The 12,042-nt window shown below is 37.5% G+C and overlaps 1 protein-coding gene across 11 annotated transcripts in view; it reads left to right on the forward strand.

Moving 5' to 3' along the window:
- The first annotated feature begins 6,382 nt into the window (after positions 1–6,382).
- The window catches only part of LOC147361817 (uncharacterized), a 108,957-nt gene continuing 103,297 nt past the window's right edge, over positions 6,383–12,042 (forward strand). For 6 of the 11 annotated variants that reach the window (XM_086328614.1, XM_086328613.1, XM_086328616.1 and 3 more), the window contains exon 1: positions 6,383–7,218. In XM_086328614.1, the coding sequence (XP_086184740.1) occupies positions 6,928–7,218 (291 nt within the window). In that variant the 5' untranslated portion in view covers positions 6,383–6,927. The remainder of the gene's footprint in view (positions 7,219–12,042) is intronic. The other 5 variants (XR_015137675.1, XR_015137674.1, XR_015137676.1 and 2 more) reach the window with 3 other exon arrangements.

The raw sequence follows: 12,042 nt of genomic DNA on the forward strand, positions 1-12,042 counted from the left end.
TGATTTCCTTAAATAAAAATTATCCACAATTATGAGTCCAAAATCATTAATACATCTGAATTCACAACATGGCAACATGTCTTGAAATATCCAATTTATAACCTGACTCTTCACTCTTAATTTATTTTCAGGGAAAGATATAAACTTTATCATAGGTTCTTGGTTCCTTGGTTAAAAAAGTTTTAGTAACACCAAGAATGGATTTCCCTTTGTTTGGAACACAAGTATATATATACTAGTGTTACATCTCATTCATATGGAAATGTACTTTGTGCTTAATAGGAGCTTAACAAATATTTGCAGAGGAATCACAAATGTGAAAAATCTGTAGGCTCATTTCTCTGGTTCAGAATTTCCCTTTGGGTTCTTTCATCTTTTAATGGTTTCTTTTTTGTAAAACAGTATTTATATTAAGCAAACCTGGAAGAATTGTTCTCACATGGCATATAAATCCCAGGAGAGAAGATGCTGACCATCAAGTCATTTTTACCTTTGAAAGAAATTTAAAGTTCGAAAAATATTTGACAGTTTGAAGAATTCAAAGCTATAGAAGTAAAATGAGAATAGAATTTATAGAGTAGATTGATTCTGTATATTAAATATCAAATCGCCATCATTCAATACGATATCAAATTTCAGGATAATTATGAGCCCACCTGATTTTCTGGAAATTTTATCTTCAGAGAAATGGAATGATACGGTGTTATTTCATTGTTAGACATTAGGATGATTTGATTGCAGAGATGGCTTTTTAGTGTTTCCCAAGTATGCATAATAGTATCTTTTGGAAGACTTGAGTTACTCATTCTATATAGTATTATTAATTGTTTTCATAATGGGAAACTATTTTTTTAAGTTTTAAAATAATTCCCTTGAAAATGTTTATAATAACATAAACATTTCAATTTTGAAATACTTCTCTATGGCATCTATTTATGATTATTAAAATTTGTGGGTAACATTTTATTTCTTTTAATGTCTGTACCTAATTAATAGACATTAATCAAGACAGTTTTTTATCTCTTGATTATATATCCTGCTGCTAGGGAAGACAGGCTGTTACTGCAATGATTGATTATTTACAGAGGCAGACTTGATTTTAGACCACTTCACAATTTACTTTGAAGTTTATCACCAAGGTTTGTATTTAGTCTTTTTGACAACTGGCATATATTGGTGATTGTTTTATGTAACCTATTTAGCTACACATTTATGTGAAATTTAGCATTTTTTTTAGACCTTTGCTAACATGAACATAGCCAGGGAAATCATTGAATTTTGATTTGGCAATGCATTTATTTTCCTTAATAAGAAAATAGATATTACAAGCCTCTTTTAAAAACTCCTTTACAGAGGTTTTATTTTGAAATGTAAGATTGAAAACATGGTAAGAGATTAAGAAATATTTTGAGTGCCCTTTGCTAATAAAACCTACAATAAAACAGGTGGGGTTTGTTTGACTTTCATTTTATAAATGCTTTTTATCTTCTTCTTTTGTTTGTTTGCTATTCTCTAGCCTATAATTCACTTCTTCTGTCTCATAGTAAGAACTCATAATAATGGAATGTTACAAAAAGGAAAACTGTACTAAGTAAATCTTAAGTAATTTGAGATGTCATACAGGCTTTGACCTCCAAAGTAAGCAGGTCTGCTTGACTTCCAAAGAAAGATTGTCATGTTAACATAATAAAGGCATTGTCTTCACATCACAAGTATTGATATTATATACTAGGGGCCTGAGGTCAAAGAAAAATAGAATTTCTTAATTTGATCTTTGGTCACATGTTCTTTATTTCATAAGTTAAGATTTAAGAAATGGAGTGGTTGAGGAGTTTTACATCATTATAGACTCAGAAGCAAAATAGAAATTAGAAGTAATAACAATGTTTTAGAACATGCATGGTATGCACAATGGTAATACAATTCCTGGGATATGTATAGCGTTTGTATAAGGTTGGACGTGGATTTAGAATTTTGATACAGTAATACATTTGAAATAATTAGAAATCTGGATAGTAATTAAAAACATTCAGTCAATAAATTCAATAAATAACATTTAACTATGTATCAAGAACTCATTTAAATATTTGTATCAAGGATACTGAGCTTCCCTGGTGGCTCAGATGGTAAAAAATCTGCCTCACAATGCAGAAAATGTGGGTTCAATTCCTGGGACAGGAAGATTGCCTGGGAGGAAGGAATGGCTACCAATTTCAATTGCAAGGAGAATTCCATGGACAGAGGAGCCTGACAGCAGAATACAGCCCATGGGTAGCAAAGAGTCAGACACAAGTGAGCAACTAACACACACATACACACACATACACACACACACATCAAGGATACTAGAAGGCATGACTCAATTCTGTTTTTCATTTTTATTTACTCTGATTTCAAAAAGAGAATGGGCCCAGGCTCTCAAGATTGCTTTTCACCAAGAGCTCTTGAAAGCCTCAATATATGTGGACAATTGCTTAAATAAGAAGCTTAACCTGCTTGATGTCATGACTGTAAGACAACAAAATATTCAGTTTCATCACATGCAGCCCATTACATGCATTTTGTTTATATGTTATTGAATACTACTGTGTTCAAATATTCTTTTTAATTCATGTTGCTCTTCAATTAAAGGGTAGAATTTTATGTATTATAAGTTAGTATCATGCAGGAATGAATTACACTAGTACATTATCAGGGCTAGAGAAAAAAGAAAGATGATGTAAGCATTGATAGAGTGAGAAGAGAAAGGGATTATTTGGAAGCATGGGCAAGAGTGTGATCTTTGGGCCCAGGCAAACTTGAATTTGAACACTTTTCATTTCTAGGGTAAGTTACTCTTAATTCAGTTCAGTTTCTCAGTCGTGTCTGACTCTGCGACCCCATGAATTGCAGCACGCCAGGCCTCCCTATCCATCACCAACTCCCGGAGTTCACCCAGACTCACATCCATTGAGTCAGTGATGCCATCCAGCCATCTCATCCTCTGTCATCCCCTTCTCCTCCTGCCCCCAATCCCTGGTCATGTACTCTTAATTAAGTTAGTCATAATTAACTACTCTTAACTCTTAATTAAGTTACTTTTGTTGGCTTCAATTCCATCATTTAAAAGAGGAATTAATTGTTATTAGTGATTTTACCAACTTGACACTAAATAGACTTGAGAATTAGATCTTTTTTATTCTTATGGGAATACTATTGAAAAATTAAAACAATGAGGACAGTTTTGAAGCAAAAAAAAAAAAAAAAGAAACAAATAGGAAAGTAAGTATTTCCAGAAGTTTGGATTAGAAGAGAGCTTGGAAGATGACAAATCATAAAAACCATCAGGGGACTCTTACTACATCATTTCTTTTGACATATGTTACACTGCTTATAAAGCAAACAAACAAAAACCAAAATTGTTCATGATCCAAATAATGTCATAGTCCTCTTTTCTAGGCTTAGTGGTAAAGAATCTGCCTGTGGTGCAGAAGATGCAGGAGACTGGAGTTTGATCCCTGGGTTGGGAAGATCCCCTGGAGGAGAACTGGGCAACCCACTCCAGTATTCTTGCCTGGAGAATCCCATGGACAGTGGAGCCTGGTGGGCTACAGTGCATGAGTCAGACATGACTAAAGCGACTGAGCACATGTGCTTCTCTCTTAATATGTGCAATAGTATGCTGTGTGGTCTCCCAAAACCTCTAACAGGACTCTTGTGAAGCTAATTTCATTGCTAAAATATGATCTTCTACCATCTGATTTCTCTTCTTTGTCCTTTAATTTTTCTGCAAGTGATAAAAATCCTAAGAGCAGAGCAGAGTAAGACAGGTTTCTCTCCTATTTTGGAACACTTGCACTGTTAATCTGTTGGTTTTGTGCTTCAAGTCATCCTCCGAGTTCACCTACAGCTGTGAACAGTTTCACCTGAATCCTGCAAAACACAGAGATTTCCTGATTAGGTGCAGTGCAGATTTTGTTTCTGGGCGAGGGGGAAAACTGTTTTTAGTGTTATGTAGACAAGGATTTCAGGATGACCATAAGTATTTGTTCTTTTAAATGTTTAGTCAAATAAATCTGTTAATAAACATTGGAACCTTTTGAAACATTTATTTTTTTCTTTATTTCTATTTTATTTTGCCAAATTGACATTCATCTCTTTGATGTGGTATTTGTAAATTTGAGTTCTATAAACACACACTTTTATGTCTTTCATTTCGGTTTTCATAGAGTTTACCTTCTCCCATTTCATCTGTCTTTGTTATTTCCCAGGTGATATTCTGAAGATTGCATTATGTTTATTACTTTAACTTTTGTATGTCTTATCTAAATTAATGTGATATTTTGAAGTTTTGATTTGCAGTCAATTTGGTTCCTGCTCTAACTCTTTCTCTGGATATTTTATCTTTGTTCTGTACTGCACAGGTGCTAGGGTATCTTCTTAAGGATGATAGAATTAAATACATTAACTCAGTGACTTGTATAGATTAGTTAGAACAGATGTTCTTCTGTCACCACACCCTCCCAATAATGTTATTAACCCATAATTGGATAAAATTCCACTTCTTACGTCATGTTTTTTATTATCTTTTTTCTATTTTAGGCAACAGGTCTCAAAAGAAAGTCTAGTGCTTTCATATAGTATTAAAATAATTTAATAAATTCCCACAATATTTATCTTTGATATGACTACAGACAATTGGTAAATTTTAAGTGATAAACATACCTATACTCCATAAAATGTCTGTATTCTTAGAGGTAGAATGCTTTTTTCAAGCTTACATAGAAAGTCTTACAGAACTTTAATATCTCCATGGTTCTGTACATCACAATTTTCTTCTAACTAAAAATATTTTGGCAATGGAGCAAACAAAAAATATTAGGGTAAATCATGAAATCAAACCTGCTTTGTAATTATTATTCAGGACTTTGATTTGTAGAGACTAGGGGTTGTTACTAGAAAAAAATTTTGTTTGTGGGAGACCTAATTATTCCTTTTCATTCTCTTCATTGTAAAAAATTTGAGAGGATTGAATTAGGAAATGAAAGAAGACATGTTTACTCAATAATGATCATTAATATGACATTTCAGGATGAATTAGCAACTTCATGATATTTAGTGAAGGATAGAATGATTGTAACTTCAACAGATCTTGAGACATTTGTAGGAACTGACTAAAACATACATCCAGTAATACCTATTTAGGTGTTTCGTCCTCTATGTCAAGTCCTGGGTTGGCTATTAGGAGTGAATAATTAGATACTCTTATTGAACACAAACTTTATAATAAATATACATGTAAACATATATAATAAATATAATTATAAATTTGATTTTATCAATTTATGGTTTTCAGAATGCCTAGCTTTAAGTCTAACCAATTAAATTATTTAGTCATGGAAACAGTAGGTTCCTCCTGCTTTTAACTTTTTTTATCTTGCGGTGAAAAATGTGGACCCATATCACCCAGAAAGCACCATGTGTCTCCGGAGGTCATGGCATCATGGAGTTTTTAGCGCTAACTTTCTCACTCCTGGAAATTTAACGCCAAGTGTGTTTTAAGCACGTGTGGAAGGACTTTTGCACAAGAAAGTTCACCAGAAAGCCTTTGTATCTGTGAACTCTGGATGTGATCTCTGATATCCACAGCTGAGTAAGAGGAACAAGGAAGTCCAAAGGTGATATTGAACAGTCTTGGAGTTGGAGGATTGTCTGGCATCCTCTGATGATTTTCTGAGAACTGTAAATTCCTGCTGCTCTGTTAGCTAATTTCAGTATATCAGGATGGGGTTGCCTTCCCAGCAGCAGCCAACGTGATAGAAACCATATTTCCCTAAGTGCATGGGCGGTGGAATGAGCTCTGGATTAGAACCCCAGAGTATCGGCTTCTGCTGTTTCTTTTCTGGAACCTACGTCTCTTGGTGATTCCACGCACTCTTCTGATAAGCCTCCTGATACTGTGGGCTGAGGCTCTGAGGGAAAGAAATATAAACTGACAGACCAGGCATCAGTCCTGAACGAGGGGCTGCTCTCCTGAAGGGGAGTTGGCTTTACTCCAATGGGGTCAATTTACAATTAAATATCTCGTTGGTCTTTTTGAAGAATAATGACATCTGTTGTTGATGTGGTGGAGAGATATCACATACAGAGGCAGCAGAAGATGAACTACCCAAATATACTCCCTGCATTCAGTGATCTGTGAGGAGTATTTTCATGGCAACTGAAGTGGTGTCAGTGTTCACTAGTGATCCTTGTACATGGAGACGCAAGGTTTCACAACCCAATTATGGTGACTCCAGAATGCCCACTTTCAAATCGTGTAATATTATGCCCAGGGGAGATTTAATAATGTATGATGTGCAAAACATGTTTGGAAAAAGTTTATAGGACAGGTCTCTTTCATTACCAGAAGTCTGGGGCACTTTATTCTAGATATTAACAGGGGGCAGCTTTTGCAGTCCAAGGCTTCCTCCCACCCTCCCAATAAGAGATAAAATGGTGGCAGTTGTTCAGTTGCTAAATCATGATACTGCTACTGCTAAGTCACTTCAGTCGTGTCCGACTCTGTGACCCCATAGACGTCTGCCCACCAGGCTCTCCTGCCCCTGGGATTCTCCAGGCAAGATCACTGGAGTGGGTTGCCATTTCCTTCTCCAATGCATGAAAGTGAAAAAGTGAAAGTGAAGTCGCTCAGTCGTGTCCGACTCTTAGCGACCCCATGGACTGCAGCCTACCAGGCTCCTCCATCCATGGGATTTTCCAGGCAAAAGTACTGGAGTGAGGTGCCATTGCCTTCTCCAAATCATGATAGAGGTAGGCAAATAGCCCCAGGACAGGGACAGGAGATTGAAGTAAAAGCTGCTTGGTTGGCAGGAAGCTCAGGAAATTGTATGAACTGAAATAGTAGTGAGTTCAGAGTCTCGAAGTTCAGGTAGGATAGCATGGAGGATGCTGAGACCTCTGGGTTCTGACAGAGAATCTAGCTGGCCAATTAGTAGGATGTCCTGGGAAATCAAGAACGCCCTCGAGGAGGATTCTGGGAAGCTGACGTTGAGCCTCCTGAGGCGCATGCGCGAGGGTTGCTGCTACCCGACTCGGAACCAGCGCCATTTTGGCTGTGTGGCACGTGTATTCCTATCCCCGGGTTCCAGCCTAGGTGGTCCAGGCTCTGTTCTAACAGGGCATTTGTTCTGCAATTCTGCATTATTAGTTCTCTGCTTCGTCCCAGAGGAGACTCAGGTAATAGAGGGTAGAGGTGGGAAGAAGAGCTCGGACTCTTGCTGGTGGATAAGGGTGGAGCATTTCTTCTTCCTGTTTGAGTTTCTGATTTGGTTGTTGGAGGGACTTTAAATACTAACGACAGCCAGGGTCGTTGGGACCCTGCGCCAGAGAGCTTGAGAAATGCTGGCGCTTTGGGCAGGATTCCGGGATGGCACTGAGGGCTGGAATGGCACTGAGGGCCGGCCTATGCAAGGTGTTGTTTAGTCGTTACGTTGATTCAGACTGTTTTGCGACCCTTCCAAGGGACAAAAATTCTTTGCTGGACCAAACTTACTCACTTCTGAACCTCTTCTTAGACTAGCTGTGTGTTTCTTTGTAAAACCTGGTTTCCACAAGGACTCTGCTAGGTTATTTTAGCAAGATCAACTGTCCCCAAATTCCACCTGAGATCAGGTTCCTCACCCTCCACAATTCCACAGGTGGTGTCTCATTATGCTGGCTTACCTTCAGCGAGAATCTTATTTAGGTCCTTTTAGCCAGAATCCCTCTTAGCACTTCTATTTCATTAGTAATTTTTTGATCCATTTACTTGGTTGTAAATTCCTACTTGGCTGTGCAGTACTAGAAGTTGAGTACAGTCTCACAACCACTGAAATACAACTATCCCCTTGGTTTGCTGTTGTTTCTTTGCTTTTAAGCCTCTTCGCTTTTAGGAAAGACCTCCAGCAATACCAGTGTTCATTAACAGAAATTTGAAACAAATTTTTTCTTTTATGAAAACAGCAGAGTGTTGTTTGTCTTCCAGCCAATCATTTTTATAGAGGCAGCATGCCTCTATAAAATGGCCCTAGCAGCCATTTTAGATCACCCCAGTTTTTATAGGAATGCTATGTTTTCTGAAAGGAAAACCTGTATTCCACAGGAGTGGTCCTTGATTCCTATCAAGTGGTCTTGATAACTCACCAGCTTGAATGATGGCTTACTTACCATGATTTAAGAAAATCATTAAACTTTTTTCCCTTTTAACGGTGGTCAGGCATTTAAATGAGATTAGATGGCAGGTTTCTACTTTCACCTGTTGACTGCTTGAGTGCAGGCCGGTTGCTCTCAGCTGACAAGCAGCAAGTGGAGCTTGATTTTTTTGTTGTTGTTGTTGCACTTTAGTTGATTTACAATGTTTTGTTGATTTCAGGTATACTGCAAAATGATTCAGTTATACATATATTCATTCTTTTTCAGATTATTTTTTCATATAGGCTACCACAGAGTGTTGAGTAGAGTTCTCTGTATGATACTGTAGGTTATTGCTGGTTTTCTGTCTTACAAATAGTGGTGTGTGTATATTAATCCCAATCTCCTACTTTATCCCATCTCCCTGCCTCCCCCAGATTTTCTCTTTGGTAACCATAAGTTTATTTTCAATACTTGTAAGTCTGCTTCTGTTTTGGAAATAAGTTCACGTATATCTTTAAAAAAATTAGATTCCATTAATGAGTTAAAAAAGAAAAATGTGAATCTACACTCAATAAATTATAGTTTATCTTTTAGTTTTATATATGAGACTTGGTTGTGTTCTTTCAGATGAAAATGACATCTTTTAAGAAATTATATATGTCTATTGCAGTGTGGTTCAGAGTTTTCATACTTTTGTAAAGAGTTAAAATGATAAAAATAATGTCAGTTAAAGTAGAATTTAAGGCAATAGTTTAAGATCACATTGAATTAAAAAAAAATCTCTAATGAAGGACAAAACCTTATCTCTGGAAGACAATGTGTAAATAGCCCAGAATGTCTCAGATTTCTGAAGAAAAATCGACAGATTTTACTGTCTTCTATTTTTATAATGAAATCCTACAAATGTAATTATTCTGTTTTAGTATTGAGACTAATAAAAATGTGTTTTTTGAATGGATTAATGTAATGTTTGTTGGAGCAGTTTCAGGTTAACAGAAAAATTGGGGAGAAAGTGTAGATTCCCGTACTACTCCTTCACTTTCTCCACATTGTTTCTACTATTATTTACATCTTGCATTCAGTTCAGATCAGTTCAGTCCTCAGTCGTGTCCGACTCTTTGTGACCCCATGAATCGCAGCACGCCAGGCCTCCCTGTCCATCACCAACTCCCGGAGATCACTCAGACTCACGTCCATCGAGTCAGTGATGCCATACAGCCATCTCATCCTCTGTCATCCCCTTCTCCTCCTGCCCCCAATCCCTCCCAGCATCAGAGTCTTTTCCAATGAGTCAACTCTTTGCATGAGGTGGCCAAAGAACTGGAGTTTCGGCTTCAGCATCATTGCCTCCAAAGAACTCCCAGGGCTGATCTCCTTCAGAATGGACTGGTTGGATCTCCTTGAAGTCCAAGGGACTCTCAAGAGTCTTCTCCAACACCACAGTTCAAAAGCATCAATTCTTTGGCACTCAGCCTTCTTCACAGTCCAACTCTCACATCCATACATGACCACAAGAAAAACCATAGCCTTACTAGACGGAACTTTGTTGGCAAAGTAATGTCTCTGCTTTTGAATATACTATCTAGGTTGGTCATAACTTTCCTTCCAAAGAGTAAGTGTCTTTTAATTTTATGGCTGCAATCACCATCTGCAGTGATTGTGGAGCCCAGAAAAATAAAGTCTGACACTGTTTTCAATGTTTCCCCCTCTATTTCCCATGAAGTGATGGGACCAGATGCCATGATCTTCGTTTTCTGAATGTTGAGCTTTAAGCCAACTTTTTCACTTTCCACTTTCACTTTCATCAAGAGGCTTTTTTTATTTCCTCCTCACTTTGTGCCATAAGGGTGGTGTCATCTGCATATCTGAGGTTATTGATATTTCTCCCAGCAATCTTGATTCCAGCTTGCGCTTCTTCCAGCCCAGCATTTCTCATGATGTACTCTGCGTATAAGTTAAATAAACAGGGTGACAATATACAGCCTTGACGAACTCCTTTTCCTATTTGGATCCAGTCTGTTGCTCCATGTCCAGTTCTAACTGTTGCTTCCTGACCTGCATACAGATTTCTCAAGAGGCAGGTCAGGTGGTCTGGTATTCCCATCTCTTTCAGAATTTTCCACAGTTTATTGTGACCCACACAGTCAAAGGCTTTGGCATAGTCAATAAAGCAGAAATAGATGTTTTTCTGGAACTCTTGCTTTTTCGATGATCCAGCAGATGTTGGCAATTTGATCTCTGGTTCCTCTGCCTTTTCTAAAACCAGCTTGAACATCTGGAAGTTCATGGTTCACATACTGCTGAAGCCTGGCTTGGAGAATTTTGAGCATTACTTTACTAGCATGTGAGATGAGTACAATTGTGTGGTAGTTTTAGCATTCTTTGGGATTGCCTTTCTTTGGGATTGGGATGAAAACTGACTTTTTCCAGTCCTGTGGCCACTGCTGAGTTTTCCAAACTTGCTGGCATATTGAGTTCAGCACTTTCACAGCATCATCTTTCAGGATTTGAAAGAGCTCAACTGGAATTCCATCACCTCCATTAGCTTTGTTCATAGTGATGCTTTCTAAGGCCCACTTGACTTCACATTCCAGGATGTCTGGCTGTAGGTCAGTGATCAAACCATCGTGATTATCTGGGTCGTGAAGATCTTTTTTGTACAGTTCTTCTGTGTATTCTTGCCATCTCTTCTTAATATCTTCTGCTTCTGTTAGGTCCATACCATTTCTGTCCTTTATCGAGCCCATCTTTGCATGAAGTGTCCCCTTGGTATCTCTGATATTCTTAAAGAGATCTCTAGTCTTTCCCATTCTGTTGTTTTCCTCTATTTCTTTGCATTGATTGCTGAGGAAGGCTTTCTTATCTCTCCTTGCTATTCTTTGGAACTCTGCATTCAGATGCTTATATTTTTCCTTTTCTCCTTTTCTTTTCCCTTCTCTTCTTTTCACAGCTATTTGTAAGGCCTCCCCAGACAGCCATTTTGCTTTTTTGTATTTCTTTTCCATGGGAATGGTCTTAATACCTGTCTCCTGTACAATGTCATGAACCTCATTCCATAGTTCATCAGGCACTCTATCTATCAGATCTAGGCCCTTAAATCTATTTCTCACTTCCACTGTATAATCATAAGCGATTTGATTTAGGTCATACCTGAATGGTCTAGTGGTTTTCCGTACTTTTCTTCATTTCAGTGTGAATTTGGCAATAAGGAGTTCATGATCTGAGCCACAGTCAGCTCCTGGTCTTGTTTTGGTTGACTGTATAGAGCTTCTCCATCTTTGGCTGCTAAGAATATAATCAATCTGATTTCGGTGTTGACCATCTGATGATGTTAGTGTGGTACATTTGTGACAGGTGATGCACCAGTATTAATGCATGACTTTAAGTAAAGTTCATAGTTGATATCAGGATTTATCATGTTGTAATGTTTTGGTTTGGCCAATTTATTTCATGATGCATCTACCATTATGGTATGATACAGAATAATTTCACTATGCATAAAAAAAAAAAAAACAACTGTTCTCCATTGACATACCATTTCCTGTTCACCTGAACCACTGGTGATCACTGATGTTTTTTACTGTCACTATAGTCTTGCTTTTTCCAGAATGTCATATAGTGAAATTATGTTGTATGTAGCCTTTTTGGATTGCCTTCTTTCACTTACAAATATGGGCTTAAAGTTCCTTCATGGCTTTTTGTGACTTGATAATTTATTTATCTTTATTGCTGAATAACATTTGATGGAATTCAGAGCAGGCCACCTCCCAAATATGCTAAACTGGCATATTTATTATCTGAAGTGAAAATTACTTGGGAAACAACTTATAAAGAAGGACCCTGTGACCCTCCTCTCTGACCCCTGAATACTGATAATAAATCTCTCGT

This window comes from Bos grunniens, chromosome 12, assembly GCF_055505025.1.
Source record: "Bos grunniens cultivar Pamir isolate PY7600 chromosome 12, Bosgru_T2T1.0, whole genome shotgun sequence".
NCBI classification, from domain to species: Eukaryota; Metazoa; Chordata; class Mammalia; order Artiodactyla; family Bovidae; genus Bos; species Bos grunniens.